This window comes from Pomacea canaliculata, linkage group LG12 (assembly GCF_003073045.1).
Source record: "Pomacea canaliculata isolate SZHN2017 linkage group LG12, ASM307304v1, whole genome shotgun sequence".
Taxonomy (NCBI): Eukaryota; Metazoa; Mollusca; class Gastropoda; order Architaenioglossa; family Ampullariidae; genus Pomacea; species Pomacea canaliculata.
The window spans coordinates 14,463,918-14,490,082 of record NC_037601.1 but is presented as its reverse complement, the minus strand read 5'-3'; the positions used below and the strand labels follow the sequence as shown (position 1 = coordinate 14,490,082).

The 26,165-nt window shown below is 36.2% G+C and overlaps 1 protein-coding gene and 1 long non-coding RNA gene across 2 annotated transcripts; one reads left to right on the top strand and one right to left on the bottom strand.

Moving 5' to 3' along the window:
• Positions 1-6,034: 6,034 nt before the first annotated feature.
• Positions 6,035-8,713, top strand: LOC112577386. Its single transcript, XR_003102040.1, has 3 exons — positions 6,035-6,169; positions 6,548-6,644; positions 8,575-8,713. It is a non-coding gene; the product is annotated as an uncharacterized LOC112577386 (long non-coding RNA).
• Positions 8,714-11,781: 3,068 nt separating this feature from the next.
• Positions 11,782-25,752, bottom strand: LOC112577399 (deoxynucleoside triphosphate triphosphohydrolase SAMHD1-like). The gene is made up of 17 exons (XM_025260464.1): positions 25,695-25,752; positions 23,186-23,249; positions 22,863-23,023; positions 22,457-22,637; positions 21,628-21,813; positions 21,293-21,343; positions 20,163-20,327; positions 18,176-18,267; positions 17,734-17,787; positions 17,210-17,411; positions 16,800-16,880; positions 16,349-16,453; positions 15,840-15,935; positions 14,421-14,568; positions 14,080-14,118; positions 13,520-13,604; positions 11,782-13,387 (listed from the first exon to the last, which is right to left on the bottom strand). The coding sequence occupies exons 2-16, from the start codon at positions 23,243-23,245 to the stop codon at positions 13,525-13,527; spliced, it is 1,701 nt and encodes a 566-aa protein (XP_025116249.1). The 5' UTR covers positions 23,246-23,249; positions 25,695-25,752; the 3' UTR covers positions 11,782-13,387; positions 13,520-13,524.
• Between the last annotated feature and the right edge of the window lie 413 nt (positions 25,753-26,165).

Sequence of the window (26,165 nt, the reverse complement as noted above, 5' to 3'; positions counted from 1 at the left end):
AGATCGTCTCCGATATCATGTTTATTTCTGAGGTGTGACGATTTTTCTTGGATAGGTACTTTCTTTAAAAATATTATTTTTTGTCCATTGTCGGGTTTGGCTTCTTGGTGGGTTTTATCTAATACGGGCTCTCTTTTCTCTCTATCAGGCCAGGTAACCAGCGTTTGATATATTGGTTGTTTTTTCTTTCTTTATATCTTTTCTAATAATTTTCCAATTTTCACTGAGTGAGGATTTCTATTCTTTAAGCCTAGGAATTGGACGCTGTTTCTTTTTCGTGTTTTTTTGTTTCTGGTCTCAGGTATTAAGACGGCGCATACATGGTCATAATTTTTTGTTTCCTATTACGGTGTGTGTTGCAGTTTGCATCTGTATTTAGACAGGAGTCTGTGGGTGGTGGCCAGTTTTCGCGACTGCGAAACATCAAGCAGCTCGGGAGGCATTGTCTATCCGGGGGGTTGGCCCTTCACACAACGCTTTGAGCATCGATTGGGTTTGGTGAGCAATTGAATCATTAAATCATAAGATTAGAAAATCTTCCTGTGAACTAAAAGTAAGACTTTGCCTTTCACTCCCGCTCACACGCACTGCACATAATGAAACATGTTTTACAGGTTGTCACTCTGTACTCATGACTACATGTTATTTGTACATAAATGCTTGATATTCAGGTATCGTTTTGCTACTGTCTGTTTGTTTATATTATTACTGTATTGATTGATTATGTTTGAGATGATAATTTTGATGCTTGGATACATTTCATTGGTTGTCGAGCTTCTTTCGTGTTGTTATCTCTCTTATGTCCTTAAACTGATCTATATTTTTTTTTTTCTGTATCATCTGTGGTATAATTAAAGAGTCTGCTCGGGTGGTGAGACTGGTACAAGACACTTCAGAAGAGACACCCAGATATCATGACAAAGATGGGGTGCTTTTTTTTTTGGGTTTGGGGGGGTGGAATGCTGGCTCTTTGTTGTCATGATTTGGGTCATCGGCCTTCGTCTTACGTGGTTTCGACAATCTATGGGTCATTCGACGTTTAGCTAGGATTCAGACGAATTAATGGAGGGTTAATAGTATATTTTTCCACTTTCTTATAGTGAGTTTGTAGATTGATGTGGAGTAAGCGAGTGATATTGTTAGCAATTCGATATCAGATTGATGGAGCTAAATGGAATTACAGTCTTGGAGGGTGTTGCTCAAGATTTTACTCTGGTCGTTTGATATTCTCTCATGTTGCCATTTCAAGCTAGTAAAGCAATATAATTTACAAGCTCTCGTCTTTCTTTCTGTTTAAGTTATAAATGTATCTTTTTCGTTTCCTGAGTTCTAATCTGTATCTTGTTTACGTTAATATCACGATAGACGTGGTCAGTTCTGGACTGGTTTGATTACATGGTATTTCCAGCTAGTAATCTGCATTATTGCGTGACTACAGAACTGATTTTTCCAAGCTAGGCGGGTAATGCCTGATTGTACAGGGGTGTACAACTGAATTTTTGGCAGATTCGGTATCACTAACCAATGGAGTAAGATTATTAATCTTCAATAATAAATCTTAATCTGTCGCGGGCCTTATCTGAGGATGAGGAGTATGCGTTTGCAGAATGTTAAGTATTTTCGTGTTTCACTTCGTACACTTATTATTTATGTGTTTTTCTGTTGTACAATCAATTTCATCGTTTTAGTCTATGACTGTTGCATTTACTATTTTTTCTGTAGTAGATGTAGTAAATCTGTTTTGTGTGGGTAGTTCTCGTGTGAGACTTCTAGAGTTAAAAATCTATGATTTTAATAAATATCTATTCTTGAACATAAGATTTTTTTGGTTCAATTTGCTCTATGTGTACTTCTAAATTAGTTTGTACCCTCTTCTTTGCTGATTTAATCAAATGTTTCTCTAGAAAGTTTCTGACGCGACGGTCGAGGATCCTCATAAGAGTAGTTTGTTGTAGTTCGTTTAGGTTTAGGTTTTTTGTTTTGGTCCAGACTGGCGTGTATTTGTTGCTGTAATTTAAAGTTTGTTTTTTGGGTAGGTTAGCGTTCATAGGTTCTTGTTTCTTCTTTGTCTGTGATTAGAGGCCCATCGTTTGGATAGAGAGGGTTAGGGATGTAGCATGCGTAAAATCTAATAGGTGACAATGTCATTATTTCCTGGATTGTTGTCTCTTTCGATATGAAGATCGGTTTTGTCTGAGAAGTAAGATATAATTATATAAGGTAGTTTCATTTGCAGGTCTATTTTTTGAGGCTTTGTACAGTGAGCTGATCTTGAAACTATTACAGATCGTGTATGACCATGACACTTTAAATTCGTTAGTGCCAGCATAGTTGAGGATGTGGGGATGTATTGACAGATGTTGGGTTTATTTATTTTCTTGCGGGACTGTCATCACTGGCGGATGGCGCATGTTTTAGTTATTCGATCACAGCGGGTACAGTCGCTTGCGCTTGTCGATTTCGAGCACCAGCGAGGGCGACTGTGTGTTCGCGATAAGGTTGAGTTTTTTTAGTAATTTTGTACTGTGACTATCAATCGAGTAGTGACTATTTATTGACATCTGGCCTTGCGTTAAATTATCGACAGTAGAGTGAGTTCACTAGTGTTAATTGGTTCACACATATATATGCCTTCGTTCATCCTGAGCATGGGCAACGCATGAACATTCATATACATATTGCATATACATATACATATACATATACATATACATATAACATATACATATACATATAAATATCATATACTATACATATAATAAATAATACATAGTACATATAAAACATAACATATACATATATATACATATATGGCATCCAATACACCTAAAATAATATTCAATATTCTAAAGTAATGACAAATTTTATAAGTTTCTAAGTATATGGTTCAGTAGTCCTTTCAATCATTTTCAAGTATTTTTTTTTTCAATTTTCTGGTTATGAATAAAGTGGTTCTTGTGAATATTGGTCGCGCTGACTCACGGTCGAAAAGAAATATCAGACAAAACGTTCACACACAGCGATGAGAATTTGAAATAAAAGATTACTGTTCACTTATTTTTGCAGAACAGCATTTCAATACTTACCAGCTGTTTCAAACAACGAACATGCACTGCATAAAAAGGCCTACAAGTCAGCAGAGTGACGAGTGCTGTAGAATTTATGTGAGTCCAATTAAGTTAAAAAAATAATTTTATATGTCTAACAAGTTTATTTTAATCTCAAACTAGAGTTTTTAATTATCTTTACTGATACAGTTGAAAAGATAACTTGATAAAAAGATGAGATTTAACCATGTGCTTTTCATTAGAAGGTCGGCAGGTAAGAAGACACAAAATGACAGCACAGGGCTTCTGCTAAGGGTAAAGTCTTTGGGGTCCCAGGGACGCCCTTCTTTCAGATTTTTTGAGGGGTCCCTGTTCTTCGCCAAAATTTGAGAGGGACCCCATTGACGAAAATTGAAGAGTCTCCGAGACTTTAATGCGTACGTGTACGCAATTTTTTGCGTAAGCAGAAGCCCTGACAGCAGATTTTAAAGATTATCCCTTTTTTACTGAGCTTTGCTTTATTTAAAATCTGGACACTTTTGTCATATATTTTCTATGTCATATTTTGTGCAAATCTTATCTTATTTTTAAAACATTGTGAGTTTCTTGTTGTCTAGATATATCTGCCATAATTTATTAATTGTTTTCTACGTTTTAACAAATATTTTTTTATGTTTAGGATTACGGACTGCATTAGTGGAAGCTCAGAACGTGAAGCCATTTACGGATGAAAGGTACTGAAGCTATTTTGTAGGTTATGGGTTGTTTTTATGAAATGTAATAACAATTTACAATCTTAATTTTAATTTAATTTAACTCTCAGAAAACTGTGCATTAGCTGCGTAATGCAACAATAGTGTTCTAGATTTTCTCTTTCTTTATGTGTATCATGTTCCAAAAACTGTTGATATTTTTTTATTAAGGTTCATATATCTGTAATTTTTTGCATTTCGCGCGTATTATTTGGCATTTTTGTGTGATTGTGTGTTTGAGAGAGAGTGTGAGTGTGTTTGCTTGGACGCTCTTTCTAGGTCATAGTCTGATTATTCATGAGTTCTGCTTATAAAACTCGCGGAGCTCCCTTAACTTTCATAAAATATAATTTATTTACATCAGTTGACAGCTTGTGAAATTATAAAGACATCTTAAGCACAAAAGTAGGATTTTCCTCACTACACAGCCACAACCAGAGGACGATACTGGAGTGCATCGACCACATGGACGCCTACACCAAACCTCACTGACGACGTTTTAACAGCTCATCCGGGTCAGCTGACGATGTCAAGCCTCCGCAAATCTCAAGCAACTTATTTGTAAGGCCGTGAAACACACGGAACCTGTACAGTTTGGTTTGTGGCACAGACCAAGCCTTTCACTACAACATTCCAGAGGTGAGAAACAACAGGTCACGATAGTCTTGTATCTGTCGGTAAATGGTTTCTACTAAACTCGCAGCAAGATCATGAGGTCTCAAAGCTCGCTTTTACAGCCTAACTTAAAGCAATATTTAATTTCTCGAACTGCGATTTTCTTGATAACTACATGCGGAAAGCATAGAATATTCCAGAAAGGCGGTTGTTTAAACACAATCCTAATTAATTGAGTGTGATTGATTCTTAAGAATTTGCAATCTACAGTTTAATAAACATAAGGAAACAACGGTCTAAAATTTGCTCTTGTTCAAATGGATGAAACAAAACAGATCTCCAGATAACCTGATGATGTAAAAAGTTACTCTGTACTGCAAAGACACTGATATCCGGAGGAACGAATCATAGTGCAGGTGACGAGAATGTCTATGTCACTGTTAACAGGACTATAAAGCAAAGTGCAGTGCTTTAATCTCAACTATTTAAATGGATGTGTTGAAAAAAAAACTATACTTTGACAAAACAGACGATTGCTTTTTTTTAAATTGCGTAGTTGTCAGATTTGAGTGCATGCCTCTATAACAATTTTCATTAAAGACAATTGAAGCGATGTAGCAGTTATACTGATTCCCCAAACTTCGACTACAAAATTTGCACTTTTCACAAATCAAGTTGTAGAGAGAAGATTTCACTTTCCTTTAAATTTGTGTGGTCTTCAGGGCATATGAAAATTTCGTGTGCTTGCAACACGCCATATTAATTGTCATGGTCTCTAGAGGGACTTGGCAGGTTCGTTTTTATCTATAGTTCAGATTCGCAGTGTTGTCCATAGAATGGAATCCCATGGTGAATTTGCCCATGGGTAAACGTCCCATGGATGGGGATGGATGGGTCTGGCACACTGTTTGTATTTCCCATGGTGTCGATACTGTGATATGTAAAATAAATTTACGTCTGAAATTTGCATTGTCAGACTTTTAAGCACAGGAAAAATCTTTTGTATTCCAGTTTCATTATGCCATTGACTTTGTTAACATCTGTGCAATGCTCAGTTGTTGTCCATAGGAATGTTATTACCGATGGAAAGCCCATGGAAACGTCATGGGATTGATGGTGGGACGTTGGGCAATAATTATTGGCCTATGGGATGGGATGGGATGGGATAGAAAAATATGGTCCATGACATTACCTGCAGATTGGGGTTTTTTTATTACGACGAAGTAACGATTTAACCAATATTGACCGCCTATTGTAATAGTTATTACGAATATGATCATTAGCTATTTAAAAATTATCTTAATCATTGATAAGGTTTTGAAAGAAAGTTAATTATCCAATATAATATATATATATTATACGTGTGTCCTCTCACAACTTTTATACTTTTTCAGTTATATTTAGTAAAGAGAAATTCCGGAGTACTATTTAAGCAACACAAATATACCTTCAACAAGGGTTGAACTCTGTTCTCATGGTTGCTTTTGTTTTCATCAGTTACTGGTATAAAAAATGTAACGTCTTTGGATTTTACTTACCATATAAATTGTAAAGATATCAATATGTCCTTTGTTCTCTGCATAAATTTCTTTTACAAGATGTATAAGACAAATAATATTATACACCATGTGGCTTTCTATCCGCAGGAAGTGACTCTAGATTTCGGCAAAAAGAAAGAAAAACGCCTGTGGATGAGCAACTCTTGCTTTCAGCAAACAAAAGTCTAAAAAGGCTAAAATCGTTTCTCAGAGCACGGTAAGACTTATACATACATACGATCACAGCGCCGTTGTCCATACATGAAATACCGACAGAACTAAAACCTAATGTGGAAAAGATTTAGTGCCCTATGTTAAAAAGGCTTTAAACCTACTAAATTAAATAAAATTGATATCATCATCATCACATCATCATCATCTGTCGTCGTCGTCGTCGTCATCGTCGCCACAAACTAACGATTTAACCATCTTAGTTTTTTTTGCTTTGATTATAGTAGGTAATGCTCACGGCAAATTATATTTCCTATGGAAATGACTTTTAACCATTCAAGTTTATACAGTATGTGTCACAAGACAGTAGGCAGTACAGTAGCAATCATACTACTGTTTCTAACACTCTTCTTCAAATTTAAAGGAAGCTAACCTGGATTCAGACAACGTGGAAACGCATTATATCGGAAGAACAACCAAAGAGAAAAACTTACAAGGCAAAAACCATTTCACAGACTGAGGTAAGAATGAATCAACAGTCTAGCCTTGCTAATGTGTATTGGGAGGGGGTGATCTTAACTACCTGAGTCTGTAATGACTGTTATTTGCACACAAATTAAGTTATAACCTAAAAATAAGTATGTTATACCTCCTGCTCTTGAGGCGAGAGTGGGAGGGATGCGTTGCTGTAAGAGAAAAAGAACGAACATACAAAAGTGTCGACTACAGAGAACTGATCATTTCGGGAAATAGAAACATAGCATGGTTATCCTTAAATAAATTGTCTATATTGCAAGAATTCCTTCCTATTTTTCTAGTCATGATGATCCACACCAGATGGATCTTGTTTGCCTCGCTCTTTTAGTGAGAAGCTTTGCATGCTTTTAAAAAAAAAATCAAAATCAAATCAAATCAAAACAGACTTTATTGTCTGCCCAGAGACGCCAGGCAGAAATTTGTTTTGCTCACATACCATATTGTCAGACATTTAACACACAGTTTCAGGAGTAAAAGTGAGGTAAGTAAAATAGTGTTGATTGCACCAGTCCATCAAAGCAGTGTATGTTTATCCTAAAACAAACAAAAAAAAAAAAAACAAAAAAACCAAGCCTAGAAAGCACTGCTGAACAAAAAGAAAACATTTGTTCATCATGGCTAGAAGCCACGACAGAAGATTAGTACATAGAGAGGTCCATGATGCTATGTTGGTGGACAGAGCTCTACGAGCATACTAGTTAGTCGCGCTTTCAGTAGTTTGCGGTGGACTAAACGAGTGTCGCGAGATTGAAACAGAGGTCGAGTTACTCTCGCCATAAACCCGAATGTTGTCAGAATGCGTGCTCGTGGTTACATTCTTGAGCTCGCTGGAGGGACCTGCCAGACGTCGAGTGTTGATGCTTCGCCGCATGTCACAAGAGATACGCCGAGAAGATCTTGGGTGTCCTAGTGGAGGCGTACGGGAAACAAAAATGTCGACATCAGTGCCACAGCAAACGTGATAGTGGTTCGAACGAATACGCCGCGAGAAGCTCAGAATTTAAGCAGCGAGTGAAGGCGGCGCCAGAGCGTCGAAGTGGCGGCGATTTTGACATGTTACCTCTCGTTGTTTATAATCAGAACACGGCTATGGTTGTTGATTTAAAAAACCGCTTCCAAAACTAAAACATTGGTACTTATTGGACACTCTGTAGTTATGATATTCTTCTGTCAGTTCCTGTTTAGATGTTTCTGTTTATATATTAATTAATCAGTGATTTTAGTATTTTTTGACCTGCATTAAACATTTTTGAACGCAATTATTTGGAAGTCAGAAATTATTGCTGATTTAGTGACCATTATAAGGTTATTCTGTTGAATGTGTAAGGAACATTTGTGAATATGCAATAAATTAGACTTTTCCTCTTACTATATATATATATAGTTTTTGTTGGAAAGTATTGATGAATGAATAGTCAGAGGAACCTTGTTGTACATAGAACAAATCGTAATTACTGAAACTGCAATTAAAGTTCAGTTTCTTCAACCATTTCTCCCTCACCCAACTTTTTTAGCTTTTATGTTTGCTTCCATCTATATATACGTGTGTGGTAGTAGTGGTGAGGATAGCTATGTGTGTGTATGAAAAAGATGTAAATGAGCATTAATTCTCAGCTACAATTCTCTATTCGAGCTATTTCGTCATGTTTCATGATGCAGATTTTTATTTGTACAGCAATACAGTGGGCAGATGAAAACAAGACACATCGTTTGCTTAAACTGAGAAGATCCCTCACTGTCTTCGTTGTAAGCACAATGATCTGTCAGGAGACTTTAAGGCCAATCACAGTAAATGAAGTGAATTCCGTCTTGGTTTAATGCACCCCATGTAAAACACATCGTCCTTACAGTTACTAAGCCATAATGTTCATGTGGAAAAAACTAATTCTCTTATAAACAATTTCTGTTTCGAAGGTGTCCTACTTACTTCCGAAAGAAACGTTTCAAGAACGTTCATTAGAGTCTACCTCAAGCATGCATGGACCGAAGACACGACGCTTGCTGATCATGATGAGGACGAAATGTGAAAACTCAAAAATCATTCAAAAAGCTGTGCGGCGCTGTAAGATATTTTACCCTGTCTTCTTGTATTGTAAATATAGAGTAAACGTAGAGTTTCCAAAGTTTCTAAAGATGTAAATCTGGCAAGCTATCAGCTTGTGGATATATATATGCATGGGCGTTTTTCTTACTGTAAAGAAACGATGCGTTTTTCTTAAATGTACGAGGTACATACATATGTCACTACGTGTACAAGTCTTACGGCCTTGTAATTAGTTTATATAAGATCTATTGTATAAATGTGAAAAAGGTGGTGTGTGTGTGTGTGTTTGTGCAGAACACATCTACCTACTTTACTAAATAAATCTGGTCAACAGACCATTATATAAAGTGGAGGTAAGGACGAGGATCAAGAAACAGGTAACTGAAGACGTTAAGAAAATATGAGGCATTATAGTGACATTCAAACACTTATATAAAGAAACTTACAATTTCTTCTTGTCTCTGTTGAAATGTTGCCCCTGTGTTAGCTACAGAAAAAGTCCCCAATTTGACAGACTTGTCTTGCTCCATTATTCAGTAAAGAGAGATACTCTAATAGTGTTTGGGAATCTTGTATGACGTACCTCGTAGGTAACATTTTTATCTGACTTCGTTTTAATTTATTGTATTCAAACACAGCACAAGAAGAAAGGACAGATCTAGGAAAATCCAAGAAGCCGGTAAACGGGTACCAGGAACCTCATCGCAATCTGGCCAGTTTAAACAAAATGAATTTGTGTCTATCAACACTTGTCTCAGAAACGTTACTACTTTAACAATAATTCATCCTGTGTATGCATGAAATTGCACAAGTGATATGTTTTAAGATATAATTATGTATTACAAGAATTATAATATCTTAATGTGCTTTATGTATAATTCTATTTATTGATTTATTTTGCTAAAATGCAGCACAAGAAGTAAGTGAAAGTCAGGAAAAATTCAATGAAAGCTGCGGACAGACGAACAAGATTGTCCATCCGCTTTAGAACTTTACAGATCACTCATCCTGTGTATACATGTAGTTGTGGCGATTATTATGATTAAGATCATATCATGTATTCAGTTTTAAATGTTTTTTATTAGTTTTAATAGGAGCCTTTAACATCTTTTGTGAAACATGTATCAGATAACAATCATAATCGTTTTTTTCGCACATTGTTCACGAATAAGCATTTGAAATGCATGTACACGAATTGTATTACTGGACTGCTGGCAGACATTTTTCCAGTTAACTACTAAAGCGAGGCATGATACTACAAAGCTTTTCCGGTTTGGTCATATTCCTCATCTAAGTATTTGTTCACTGTCTTACCTACTACTTACTACTTTTTCACTACTTAATCACTCGACCTACCGACTGGGCCGAATTATAAACAGATTCTGGTCGGTAGAGAATTAATATAATTTACTCTATAAATTTTATTCGCCTGAAACATAGTGGTTTATTATAATCTCTTTTCAAAGTTGGCGATTTCCCCCATGGACAGCAAGTCTTGCAAAATCTCACTCCCTTGCGTGAATAACGTTGACGTCACACCCAGTGGTGTCAACGCTGAGTCTCGGAAACTTATAATGACAGAAGGTGGGTCTTACACATCGGGTTCATCAATCTTCATCACATCTTTTCTCTGTGCTCTCAGCCGTTTTGAAGGATTTAAACTTTATCACATGCTTAAACCTGAGGATTGTGAAGGCTTTTCAAAACTTGAGGATAGAATGAATAAGTGGTAACGGTACGAATTATACCTACATTAACTAGCCTAGATAGGAAATAGTTCATTGGAAAAATGAGGTGTGTGTATGTTTTTTTATATCTTGTTTTTTCATTCCTTTTATCATTTTGTAATTTGATATTATAATATCTCTGCGATGATTAATAACTTTCTTTAATACTTTGGCTAAACTAAATCTTTTTGCTTGTGTTGTTTATTGGGGTTATAGCGTGCTGGGAGGCTCAACGAGTTAATTAAAGTGTAATAAGCACTTTAGTGTGAAAGTTTGCATGCGCGTCAATGTCGGCGTGAGTGTGTGTCGAGGTATCGGAGAGTGTGATCAGCCGAGGCAACGGAAATCATAACCTCTGTGACCATATCCGCGGGTGATAGTTTGCTTGTTCCTTCCCCAGAGTTCTCGACATATTTTACCAATCTATTGGGAGATGTGAATTTTCTGTTCTGTTCATAAAATGTGTTTTCCCTTTAATTTGCTTCTCGTGTAACTTAGTCATTTTGTTGCTTAAATCTACATGTTTCAGATACCTTGGTCTTGTGTGCGTTCTTCTCCTGTGTAGGAAACTGTCTATATATAGGTATATTTTTAGTGAAATAGTTGTTGAGCAAGTGTGAAACTGTGGAAGAGTAGATTTTTGTTAGTGTTACTTGGATATGGAAGGTGGTGTTACGTAATATGTCGCCCTTTTTGGATTATAAATACCTGGCCCATAGCTAAGCAGCTATTTAAAAGTTCTGAGGTACACTCCATCACATCCTGAAAGCATATCAACTAAATAGTATTTACATGTTTGAGCAAAGGCGATTTCACACAATAGAATAAATCCGACCATTGTACGTGTTAATGGTAATAGGTTTTTTTATAAGAACTTGTTTCCTATCACTAGTGTGGGGTTGTTTTGTCAAAATAAATTCATAAGTTATCTGTAAATTGTATTTTGAATATGTGTAAATACGACGGACTTACACTTACCTTGCATACGCACGACGTATTACACCACACACCGACACACACACACACAGACAAAACGCTTGACGAGCCCGCAGATGAGGATGAAGAGATTTGTAGGTGAATTGCATCGAAAGAGGCACAAGATCAGAGAAATGTCACTGTGAGAGAGGTCATAATAGAAGAGGCGGACGAAGACCGTTGTTGTTTTTCCGGCTCACTTCGGCCATTTTTAGAGCAACTGCTTTTCTCTTATATATGACGTCTTTTTCTGCTTCAAGTGACGTGGAACAAATAACGCACACAAGACACCATTCATACATGAAACAATACAAGACCTACCACAACTCATTACAATACGTAATGTTTAATTTTCCTTACACAAACTTTAACGAATTTTCTCGTGCACATACCTTTATTAGGAGTGAGGAGGGAAATGAACACAAGCACTGTTTATGCTGCCACTGTTGTCCAAGAGTTCAATTACACACAGTGATAGACTGATGACAGCAACTACTAGTTTCAATCACATCTTTCACTCGAAACATCTGACAGTTTAAAATTAATGTTTTAGTTAATAAACAAACAACTTGAAAGTTTGCTACTTTAAAGTTAAAAGAGTTCGGGTACGATTTTGTAATATGTACCACAAAGACGTAAATACAGAAATAACAAAGAACAGTTTTTCTTTTTTAAAACCAGCCTTTCAAAATTGGTATTTTAAACCTTCACCAGTAATTGAAGAAAATTAATTTACTCATCAAAATGTTTTGGGACTATATATATATATTCAGTATGAAATTTTAATTTTAAAATGAAATATGATGACAATGAAGAGGAAATTGAGACAGTTAAGGAATTTTTAAAGGCCAGCTTATTCTACAAATTTTACTGTTAAATTACGTGTGCAAAGTATAAAACGGTCAGCATGCTGGAAATTTCAGTTGCTGCAATTATTTATTTCGTTTTAAATGTTTAGTGCAATAATAATTATGCGTAACAGATTCAGTAGTGGCCTATATATTTTTAAACGAAAAGGATTGTCACATGAAATATTACTTTCTATTCCAAATCTTCTCAAAAAACATAGTTATTAAGCTCAAGGATAAGATTACAACTGTTTCAAAACATCATTTTGTAAATATTTTCTTTTGTTTTTACGAGCTGATTTAATACTCTGGAATGTAATCTGCACTTTAATTGTTTTCACTTATTTGACAATGGCAAAGATGGAAGAGAATGACGAAGTCACTTTGGAATGTAATAGTGTCTACCGGTCTTTGGAATACCGTTATATGCTGTAAAATATCTGATGTAATTCCTTTGTGTTACTTTTTTGGTCAGTCTTCTTTTTGCTTTTAATGTTGCATTTAGTTTTAATGAATGCAATTTGTTACTTCTAAAAACATTGTCCTTGGTTGTCAAATTACCTTTCATTTACTTTTGGGGATTATTCATATGCAAGGTACGTGTATTTTAAATTTCTGAATATAAAATATATATTTTATAAACTGAGTTTACGCGTGAAATGAAATAAAATGACTCTTTGCCTTTGAACTGTTTCTTTCTTAATAATTCCATAAATAAACCAGTCTGCCTGGTCGTTTATCATACCACAATACTGTATTCTAATTGTTACATTTATAAATAATGTCGGCCTTCCAAACGTTATTATCATATGCTATTCGAATTGAATACACTGACACTGACACTGACACCAGGGTTTGGATTGTATATGCATTATAGATGCTTACAGTGAACACTGTGCAAAAATACGATTATAATTGTTATGTTTCACAAAAGATGTAAAAGCTGTCAATAAAACTAATAAAAACATTCACGAAACACATGATATAATCTTAAGCGTATTAATCTCTACTACTACATGTATACACAGGAGGAGTCATCTGTAAAGCTCTGAAGGCAGATGGACAATCGTGTTCGTCTCCCAGCAGCTTTCTTGGCCATTGGATTTTCCTGACTTTCCACTTCCTCTTGTGATACATTTTCACAGAATAAATCAATAGGAACGTAGACATAAAGCACATTAAGATATTATCGTTCTGTAATATATAATATAATTATATTAATCGTACAATTACATGCGGAGACAGGTGCTGGTAGACAGGCAAACCTTGTCTACTGATCAGATTGCGATGAGGTTCCTGGTGCACTTTCCTCGTTTCTGGGATTTTCCTGATCTGTCCTGTCTTCGTGTGCTGTGTTTTAAATAAAAAAGAAGACAATAAAAATGTTACCCAGGAGGTATGTCATGCAAGGTTCTCAACACTGTTTTCAAATGCAAAGTTTCCTGGTTGAGTGTCTGTAGAGACGGTGAACTGCAAGTTGTTCACCATGTCATGTGCACTGTAAGAGGAACGTAGAGAGCTGTCTTCTGCCTTTTTTCCTTCCCTGAGAAATCAGGTATCAATGTGTGGATGGATTGACAGAGTGCATTTTGTGACGGTGGCACTAATGAGTTGCAACCTTTGACCGTCTAAACTCAAATTCACTAATCAAACTATTAGAGTATCTCTCTTACTGAATATTGAGCAAAACAAATCTGTCAAACTTGGCTTTTTTTCTGCTAGACACAGATGCAGCATTTCAATAGCAACAACAAGATATAATTTTCTTTATAAAGTGTTTGAATGTCACTATAATGCCTCATATTTTCTTAACGTCTTCAGTTACCTGTTTCTTGATCCTCGTCCTCCTCCACTTTATAATGGCCTGTTGACAGATTTATTTTAGTAAAGTATCTAGGACTGCACACACACACACACACACGCACACACACTATTTCTTTTTCACATTGACCTTAAAACTATATCTAAGGCCGTGACTTGTACACATCGTGCATATATATGTATTCTCGTACATTTAAGAAAACGCATTTTATTTTACAGTAAGAAAACGCCCACTCGCAGATATAACCACATGCTGATAGCTTGCCGCGATTGACAACTTTAGAACGTAGAGACCCTACTTTTATTCTAATACTTACAGCACAAATAGAAAGGAAAATATCTTACAGCCGCACAGCTTTTTGAATGATTTTTTGAGTTTTTCACATTCGTCGTCATCGTGATCAGCAAGCGTCATGTCTTCTTTCCATGCATGCTTGAGGTAGACTCGAATGAGGCGTTCTTGAAACGTTTCTTTCGGAAGTAAGTAGGACACCTTCGAAACAGAAATTCTTTATAAAGAGAATTAGTTTTTCCACATGAAACATTATGGCTTAGTAACTGTAAGAACGATGTGTTTTACATGGGGTGCATTAAACCAAAGACGGAATTCACTCGTTTCCTGTGATCAGCCTTAACGTTTTCTGACTGATCATTGTGCTTACTGAGAAGACAATGAGAGATATTCTCAAATTAGGCGAACAATGTGTCTTGTTTTAATCCTCACTGTATTACTGTACAAATAAAATCTGCATCTTCAAGCATGGACGAAATGGTTCGAATAGAGAATTGTAGCTGGTTTAATACTCATTTACGTCTTTTTCATACACACACATAGCTACACCCACCCACCACAGACACGTATATTATACATCAGTGTAACATAAAAATATTTAAAAAATCGTGCGGGAGGGTGGAAATGGTGGAGAGAATCATCTCTTATTGCAGTTCATGCCTACGATTTTGTAATGTGTACCAGGATATGTACAACAAGATGCTTACTTTTCATTCATCAGTACTTTTCAACGAAGATTGGTATATATAAATATCCTATTTATCACATATAAATGTTCCTACACATCCAGCAGGGATAACCTTATATGGTCAGTAACGTTGCAATAGTTTCTGACTTCCAAAATTGCGTTCAAAAATGTTTAATGCAGGTCCAAAATACTAAAATCACTTATTATTAATATTAAACAAAAACACCTAAACAAGAACTGGCAGAAGAATAACATAACTACAGAGCGGCCTTCAGTACATATGCTTAATTTTGGAAGCGGTTTTTTTAATCAACCGCAATACGTGTGCTTTGATTATAAACAAAAAAGGTAAACATTTAAAACGTGCAAAGCGTCTCACTAAAAAAAGCGAGGGAAACAACATCCGTCCTGGTGTAAGTCACCGTGCTACAAAATAAAAAACAACCTTTTGGATTCAGAATATTTTAGGACAATCCATGCCGTGATTTATTTTCCTATTATCATTTCTAGGCATATAAGTCTGTAGCGACGTTTTGTATTTTTTTTTTCGATTTCTTTAAAGCAACGATTATCATCTCCTCGCATCAATGATCAAGAGGGATAACATACTCATTTTAAGTTATCATTTCTGCGAAGCAAATAACAGACTCGGGTATTTAAATCACACACACGCGCGCGCTCACACACACTGTCGCAGGTTTTGTGCACAGTATACTCTCTTTTCACTTGCCAACTCGCCAAAATGTTTACGGGACATTAGAGAAGCTAGACTCTTCATTCTTACCTCAGTTTGTGAAATGGTTTTTGCCTTGTAGCTTTTCCTTTTTGGTTGTTCTTCCGATATCTGCGCTTCCACGTTGTCTGAATCCAGATTAGCTTCCTTCAATTTCAAGAAAGTGTTGTTTACAGTAGCATTCTCACGAGACGTCAAAAGCCAGTTTTGAATTCATTAGGAATAGTTGCTATCGATATAAGTACTGTATAACTCTAATGGTTAAAAGTCATTTTTATGAAATATAATTTTCCATGAGCATTCCTATACTCAAAGCTAAAAATGGTGGTTAAATCGTACTTCGACGACGACGACGACGACGACGACGATGATGATGATGATGATGATGATGATGATGATGATAAATGATGATGATGATGATGTCCGATTTTATGTTCATTTTATGAGTTAAAGCCTTTTCAAAGGGCACTGAAAAATCTTTTTTCAGATTAAGTTTTAGTCCTGTCAGTATTGCTGTATGCAAAAGGCGCTGTGATCGTATGTATACTGTATAGTCTTACCATGCTCTGAGAAACGGTCTTAGCCTTTTTAGACTTTTGTTTGCTGAAGAAGAGTTGCTCATCCACAGGGTTTTTCTTCTTTTTGCCAAAATCTAGAGTCACTTCCTGCGGATAGAAGGCAAGTGGTATGTAATAGTATTTGTCTTACATGTCTACTGACATGTAACAGAAAGTTTATGAAGAGAAAGACATATTGATATGTTTACAATGTCTACGTATGCGAAATCCAAAGTCATTTCATTTTTATACAAGTAACTGATGGTAACACAGTAACCATGAGAACAGAGTTTAAGCCTTAGTGAAATATGGTAATGCTCGGTCTCGCAATTATTTTACTAAATATAACTTATAACACTATAAAAGTGTGAGGTCCACACGTTTATATATATATACTGTTGGATAATTAAGTTTATTTCATTAATGATCCCTAATGACATAGACATTTTCTCACCTGTACTATGATTCGTTCCTCCGGGATAGCAGTGTCTTTGCAAAGTACTTTTTTCATCTCCTCCGGGTTTCTGGGAAGAATCTGTTTTGTTTGATCCATTCGAAAAGAGCAAAATTTGAACTTCTGGTTGCTTATATTTATTATACTGTAGACGCATTCTAAGGAATCAATCAAGTACCACATTATTTACTGTACATCAATATCTAGGACTGTGCCTAAGTTTTACGCAGCCGGATTTCTGGAATATTCCTGCTTTCCGCATGTATTTATTCAAGAAAATCGCAGTTTGAGAAATGTTAAATATCGCTTTAAGTCTGTAAAAGCGAGCTTTAGACCTCAATGATCTTGCTGCGAGTTCAGTTAGAAATTTACCGACAGATACAAGACTATCGTGACCTGTTGTTTCTCACCTCTGGAATGTTGTAAGTGAAAGGCTTGGTCTGTGCCACAAACCTGTACAGGTTCCGTGTGTTCAACGCCTTAATAAGTGCTTGAGATTTGCGGAGGTTGACATCGTCACTGACCCGGATGAGCTGTAAAACGTCGTCAGTGAGGTTGGTGTAGGCGTCCATGTCGTCGATGCACTCCAGTATCGTCCTCTTCTCGTTTGTTCTGTGTAGGAGAAAAATCCTGATATAGATGTCTTTATAATTTCATGGCTGTCCACTGTTGTAAATAAATTACTTTTGAACGTTGCAGTTAAGGGAGCTCCACGAGTTTAAAAAAGTGTGCATAACTGAATAATATTTATGTCCTAGAATGAAAACACAGACTCAGGTATTTAGATCATACTCGCTATCAAAAATTACACAGTATTGTCCTTATGAAAATATTAACAGTCCTTGCAGGATATACATAAAAAGCCCAGAGTACCGTTGTTAAGCAGCTATGCACTGTTTTACCAGGTTAAATTAGCACAAAATAGCTTCTGTACCTTTCTCCAGGAATGAGCTTAACGTCGCGAGCTTCCACTAAAATGTCCGTGATCCTAAACATAAAAATACGTGTTCAAACTTAGAAAACTTATTCAGTAAACACATAACTGTTGCAGTAAAATTATGTAAAATTCTAAAGACGCAAAAACGCACAATATCGAATTATAAGTTTATATTTACTCGAAGCACAAGAAAATACAACAGAAAATGTATCCATATTTGAAATGATGTAAAGTTCAGTGAAAGTGATAATCTTTAAATCTGCTGTCGTTTTGTGTCCTCCTACCTGAGCTCTCTAATGAAAAGGACAGTGCTTTTAAGTCTTACTTTTTAAACCAAGTATCCTTTTCAGCTATCAGAAAAGGTCATTAAAGACTCTAGTTTGTTATAAAAACTAAAGGTATTAACACAAAATATTGTCTTTAATTAAGTGGGACTCACATATATTCTACAGCATTTGTCACTCTGTGCTTGTAGGCCTTTTTATACAGCGCGTGTCTTGTTTGAAACAGCTGGTAAATATTGAATGCTTCCTGCAAAATAAGTGAACGGAAATCTTTTATTTCAAATTCTATTCGCTGCGTAAGATTTTTGTCTTGTATTTCTTCAAGGGCATTTCTTACTGAATTCAAAATAACTGTTTTATCAATTTTGTACAAAAAAAAAACAGGATTTCGTTTTGGAGGTTTTTTTTTTTGTTCTTTTGTTGTTGTTGTTGTTTTTTTAAGTTTTTGTGTTATCCGCACTTTTCATACAAAAAATCTACACAGGAAAAGTTCAACACAGTTTTCCAAACCGTGATATTTTAACCTTTTAATCAAGCGAGCTTGAAATTTATCATGTCTTCTCTTATAATGTCTACTTTGTCACTTTATATGATTAATTTAGCTATCGTCTCAAATATAATCATAGGTAAAGAAATGGGATTATTTACCATTACTGTTTTACTTATGATTCAAGATGCCAGTAGGTGCACTTACGACTCATTGATAAGATTAAACAGTTTATCAGTACAACATCTTTTGTGTGCGTGCGTGTGTACGTAAGTACGTACGTTTGTGTGTGTGTGTGTGTTTTATTAGCGGTTACCACTAGCTCCAGAGAACAGAGAGCTAATCACATTTTGTCTTTGATTCAAACCTTTAAGGCTAAAGGTCAAAATTTGAGAGCTTCAAAAACAAAGGAAGACTAGAGTAGACACCTAAAACAATGACTGACAGACAGACAGACAGACAGACAAACAGACAGACAAACAGACAGACAAACAGACAGACAAACAGACAGACAAACAGACAGACAAACAGACAGACAAACAGACAGACAGACAGAATAAGAAGAGAAAGAGAGGGTGGGTCTCGTGGGGGCTTTACTCAAAACATTTTCGAACCGTTTCAGAGAATAACCTGTTAGAGAAGAAACATCCTAAGTACCGGTGTCTTGCTTTTTCGATAGAAAATTTACAATAAAACCACAGCTTAAAGATTCAGCTGTAGAGAGCAGCTTTAGCTAGTTGTTAAATATGATGATTTGAGATGAAATTATGTGAGATAATGACACGAGAAAGAGAGAAAAGCTATGCATATATCTAAGTGTACATGTATAAGAAAGCAAAATATTTAAGTAGCTCTGGTGTATAATACACGTATCCTATTCATTTTACCTACAGGACAGTAAAAAATTTTGCCGGATTGTAAAAATCGATTGGCAACCATATAAAGCTTTTTAGTCACATGACCTATACATCTGCGCGTTAATTATCCCCTGTCTACTCATTTGATGTTGGTCAGCAAGAATGGATTGCTCGCATGAGGCACGTTGACCTTCTATTTGTTTGGGAATTTAAAAAATGTCCTCATACCAGTAGTGTACTTTGAACATGTAAATGTAAAATGTTTTAGGGATGCTTTGGTTCGTTTTCGACCGGGAGTCAGAGACATTAATATTCACAAGAACTGCTTTATTCATAACCAAAATACTCATAATATAAATCTGTCTATTTTGTGTGGGATCTACAGAGCATGAAACCCACCTTTTGTTTCACTGTCCAGAGTACAATAATATCCGCCCTAGGTGCCTTTAAAATGTTCCGCAATACAACAACAATAACAAAACCTTCTTTTTGAAATTCTGACGTGTAAAAATATAAGCAAAAACAAGCAATTAGCTTGGTTCCTATTTAAATGTTTTGGTTTAAGAAGGGTTCAAATAACTACTGAGATATGAAATATATGTCATTATAATGTAATATTTTAATAATTTGCATCTAACGTTTTCTTTTACGTGTGGATGTATATGTATGTGTGAATATAAAGATACGAGACTCACCTTGTGATATTGATAGCAATGGCCAGATGTCAATAAATAGTTCACGTACTCATCTGATAGGCACAGAGTAAAACACAGAGTTACAAAATTCACTAAAACTCACTTTATCGCGAACACACAGTCGGCCCTTCCCTTGGTGCTCGATGACAAGTGCGAAGCGGATGTAGCGGTTGTGATCGAAACTACTGCGCATGCCCAGGTGATGACAGTCTCGAAGGAAGTAATCCCACTTGTCTACATCCACCTCACTTTTCTTGTTGGCCACGATCTGTTAAAGTGTCATGGTCATCACGATCTGTTATGAGTTTCAAGATGATCACGTACTGAATACAAACTGAAATGTAAGCATTCCGTCCAGGGCTTCTGCTTACGCAAAAAATTGCGTACAGTACGCATTAAAAGTTCGGAGGACCCCTTCAACTTTCGTCAATGGGGTCCCCTCCAAAGTTGGGCGAAGAACAGGGACCCCTTAAAAATCTGAAGAAGGGGTCCCTGGGACCCCAAAGAATTTAGCCTTAGCAGAAGCCCTGCCGTCGCTTCTTGATTTCATCAAACATGTCTCTTTACAATAGTCGCCTGACAAAAACATAAAACTGCAATGTATCTGAAAATTCTCTTAAATAATAAAAAGAAAAGAGAGAAAAACGAGGCTTTTGGTGTCAGTGTTGCATTTTCTATGTATATAATTACATAAAAGTCACTTTTGAAGGAAAAACATCGATGACAGCTGACTTTATGATAAAATTATATTGCGTTTGACTTGCGTAATTGTGCATTAGGATGTATCACTCAGTACATTTATTAAATCGTTTCCTTTATCTGCAAGGGTAGCAGCTTTAAAACGTACCAAAGTTACAGTCTGTGCTGAGAATTTCTTGTGATTTGTGTTTGCTTTAGCCACACAGTGAGCCCTTGACTTTGTTACAATCTTGACAAGGGATGCACACTCAAATGTGTTCATATTCTCAGCAAACAGAAAGGTTCCCATAATTAATATTCATATTCAAATGATGCGTGATGAACAACAAGATATTTTTTTTAATGCTTTTCCTGTTTGAAGGAGGAACAAATCTGAAATTACGAAGTTATGTCATACTTTTTCCAGCATGCCACATCTAACCACTCTCCATCTCAGATCATTGTTTAACTGCCCTCTATACGGCGAGAGAAACGAGAACCTTAAATGTAGACTTAAAACAAATGTAAACTTTAGCGTGAGTAGTCTGTGCCTACCTCGTACAGGAACTCTTGATGGGGTCCTCGACCGTCGTCAGGAAACTTTTTCTAGAGGAACGTTTAATTGAAATCAGTAAGAAACGAGGATCGTTTTAGAAGTTTATATACAAAACTGACGTGTGAAGTTGACAAAAGTATCACCCACCTCCTAGACAAAATCATTTTTTCTCCGGAAATTAGTTCTTTAATCAAGGATTGTCTCCTCTGAAGTCAAACTGATTTACACATTAGCAAATATTTGATAATATTATTACTATTCAAAGCGATAGGAATAATTACAAAAGAAGTAATTATATACAAATAAAATAACAAAATAATTGTAAATTTGATACTTCCTCGTCCTCAGATGGCGGACAGATAAGATTTTTTATGAAAGCAAGATCTTTCCCTTCCGGTTTAGTGCCGTCTGGCAAATCCAGTTGTTCGTCTGGCATTATACCGCACTTTATCAGTTCCTGTCTCAGATTACGATTCTGCTGGATCATGTAATCAAACATGTCCACTGAACCGTCTTCGTGCTACGTAACACAAACAAAGATAAAGATTAAAAGTCAGAAGACAAACAGTTAGTAATATCTACTAAATGAGATAGAAGAATAGAGTAGCTGCTGCTGTGTAATCCTTGCTTATGTTCCAGAAGTTGTCAAAGAAGTAAAGTAGAAATACATCACTTAATAGTTTGCACCTAGTCAGTTGACTATTGGAGTTTGTTTGTTTGTTTGTTTGTTTGTTTGTTTGTTTGTTTGTTTGTTTGTTTGTTTGTTTGATTATTCTGAGATAAATCTAAAACCAGGGTAACAAAGCAAAGGAAGGAAAAGTTTGTTTTGTTTTAGTTTTTGTCAATTAATACTACATTTACTAGATGAATGTCTGAGCAAGGTGAGTAATATGGAAAGAAAATGTAAGTGAGGTACCAAGTTATGTTACACTGAAAGCTACTGGCATTATTAATCATTGTTTCTCTTTTTTCTATTTCAAGCGAACCATTTACATGTAATCGTGTCAAGCTCGCTATTTTATTTGCAATTTCCTTTAAGAATGAGCTAGAAGATAGAAATTGCTTATTTCCATTTATTTGGTCAATAGCCTCTTTTACTTGATTTCGATCATTCACTTGTTTACTCCACTCACTCACTCATTTAGGTGTAAAATATATTTTACCTTCCATTTTTCGTTTGTAACAAGTGGAATGACCATGTTGTCGAACACATGAGAAAAGGGCCCGTGACCCAAGTCATGACACAGGCCGGCGATTTCCACACAAAGTACATCTTTGTCAGTGATCAGGTCTGGGTGTCTCTTCTGAAGTGTCTTGACCAGTTCTCCCGCCAGGTGGCAGACTCTTTTATTTACACAGTGCATACAGACAGACATGTAATGGAAAATGAAAGATGGTGCTGACACATGAACAAATATGAATAACAAATGAAAACGCGTAGTTTATGAGAACAGTGTGACAGCCTGTAAGTATGTTTCTGCAATATGTGCGTGAGAGAAAGGCAAAATGTTAGTTCACGTATTAGGTGTTACTGATCTATTAAGATTTATGTCTTAACTGTTCACTAACCCAATCGAATGCTCAAAACGGTTGTGTGAGGCGCCTGGATAGACAAAGTAGCCTCCCCCTAGCTGCTTGATGTTTCGCAGCCGCTGAAACTGGGGTGTGTCGATAATTGCCACACACACCCGATGGAGAGAGATATGACCATGTATTGGGTCGTTGAACACCTGAGACAGAAATAAAACATAGAAATTATTTTAATTCTGCTTGAAAAAAAATGGGATCCACACCCCTATATAAGTTAATTATTAAGATAAACAGAAAAAAGTATAGCAAACGTATAGTGTGGAGGGTCGGAAGCATACGATTACGATAAATGTTTCTTATACCTTCCAAGAAAAATCGTTATATTTCGGAGTAAAGTCTGCCGTTTCTGCGTCCGCCGCCATGCTCCTGAAACACCATTTTCATGCAATGAAATAGAGGGAATTTAAATAATATGATATAAACAGTCTTATAAGTTGATTAAAACATACTGTGCTGATGATTGCTTTATTTAATATTTATATCTGGAGGAAAGGCCATAAAACTGTGATCTTTGAGGCACAACTAAAGGCCTAGACGCATAGGAATTTCGCATTTTTGTACCATGATATAGCATATACACATAGTGTATAGACTAATATTATAACGTTATTTAGTAAATAGCTAATCTGGTGTCAGTCCAATTTAAATCGAGTTTTCCCTTCCTGTACAATTCTTCGGACCTTTTCGAAATTAGGTGCGCGAAAGATACACGCAGAAATTTGTCGTGCAGACTAATGAAGTTGACAGTCTGTCCTAATTACAGCGTTCAAAGAGAATGGGCGGCCTTTTTCCAAAACATTCTAAAATTAGGGCAAACGTGGACATGAACCTTAGTTGAAGTTTATGTTATAACATTTTTTGACATATTAGCCCCTTTATGATATACAGCTTAAGAACCTGGGTACAGCACCGCCTGGGAAACTTATTCTTACACAAAACGTTTTAGTGTTGCCATACAAAGCTTGATATGCGGTCTCCATACAACATAGAGACTTCCTCTCCCTCTATCTCACCCAGTAACACACAAAGATAAACTAATCTTTAACTAAGCAAATCTTTCACTCTTAACAAATGTAGCTTTATTTAACTTCTAGAATGACAGTTGAAAGTCAATTACCGATCAAGTACTTGGCAAAGTACCACAACTCCAGGAGCTGTAGCACAAGTTGCAAAAACAGAAAATAATTAAGCCAAACAAATGCTTAAAATTTTACATCATTTTTTCGTGTGCTTAAAGGAAACATTTTACATCATTTTTACGTGTGCTTAAAGGAAAAAGTGTCATGTCAGTACGCGTGTAATGAATACAATATCAATGTTTTCTAGCTATCCTCAAAACGTCAGGTTCTTAGGACCGTGAAAACAAAAACAGACAAATAGTACTCTGTGAAACCAAAACTACGTAATATTTAAATTATTCTTTGATGATGATGATGATGATGATGATGATGATGATGATGATGATGATGATGATGATGATGATGATGATGATGATGATGATGATGATGATGATGATGATGAAGGGAAGGGATTAGTAGCATCCAGTGGATTTTATGGGTAGTGCTCAAGGAAGAGAAGATTTTATAAAAGAATTCATCAGTAAGTAGCAGATACAAAGATTTCTACTGTTTTCCTATTTGTTCACATGTGACTATGATCTACCAATAGTGTGACTTTGGTTATCTAGAAAAAAATGTTGTAACATACTTGATTATAAAGAAAGAAAGATAAGAATTCATGGCTTTTGCTTACGCAAAAAATTGCGCACAGTACGCATTAAAAGTTCGGAGGACCCCTTCAATTTTCGTCAATGGGGTCCCAGGGGACCCCATCAAATTTGGGCGAAGAACAGATGCAAAATTGTGTAATGATAGTGTCTGAATTCGTAGCCCAATCTATTGTTGTCGTCAGCTACAAGGTGAGAATTACTTCCCTTGCACTGAGTTTTTTTCCCTTACCGGGAAGAGTTCCATGAACCTATTACCAAGATGTCGTTGACAGCGTGGTTAGAATCATCGTCTCAAAAACGGAAAGAAAGTGAGCACCCCAAGTACAGTGAGCATAAGCTCATTACAGATGCTTGCACACTCTTCACGGCACAGAAATCTCGCCGTTTCTGACTAGACATTACAGTGCTTTATGTGCTTGAAAGGCAGTTGAACAAAGTATGTTGACTTTTTTTCACATTGTAAAGGGACCCCGTAGAGTTAGCCTGGGACCCCTTAAAAATCTGAAGAAGGGGTCCCTGGGACCCCAAAGAATTTAGGCTTAGCAGAAGCCCTGAGAATAAGCTTAAACTCATCAAGTCGCCCTCAGACCACTAGCACAGGGTTAGGGTTAGGGTTGCAGCCTGTGTTTGTACTAAGGGGCGATATAGTTCTTTGCACTTTAGGCACTATTAGTATTTACAAGAAGGTGCTTAGTGCATTTTTGTTACAACTTCTTTGCATTTATAAAAAATATTGCCATACAGGGAACGTGAAGATACTTCTAATCTAATGAAGATATTTAAAACAGAATGAAGACTCCTATAATGAAATACCTAAATCACAAATCTTAAATTGCGTTTCACAAGCTAACAGTGTGAATAGTGCCATAATAATGTCTCTGTCACACATATGCAAACACGCACAACAAAATGGCGACACGACATCTTCACATGTACACAGGAATAGACGATATGAAAAAAAAAAAAAAAAAAAAGTGTGTAGTCTGCAAGAACTACTTAACAAGATCACACGATTTAAACTAGCTTTAAACAATGAAAATTCATTCACCTGTTAAAAAAGTAATCAAACTGCCTGAACATACCTGTGATCAGCACAACAGGAACGAGGCAAGGAAGAGCTACACCTTAGTTGCGAACAGAACCGCCCTGCACAATGACGTCTACCCGCCCTTCCCCTATTAATAATGACCACTACTATCGATCTTCGATAAAAAATAGTCCCCTTTATAGACGTGTTATTGTCGCTGGTTTGAGTGCTTTCTGGGGCAGATCAGCTTAGCAAATGTATAACAGCAAAGTAATATCTTAGTTGTGTCAATATCTAAACAAAACTACAAGATGGAAGTTAGTGCGTTTGACTGGGTAGCATAGACTATCGCTGGTTTCAGAATAGTTAATGTATGCGTGTGTGTGTGTGTGTGTGCGTGTTTCTTCATTTTCACTACATGTTTGCCTTTTTCGAGCAGAAAACTACGTATCGGATCACATGCTATCAGACATACACACACAGGTAATTTTTAAAAGACATCAATCAAGCAAGGTTGCAGACGTGG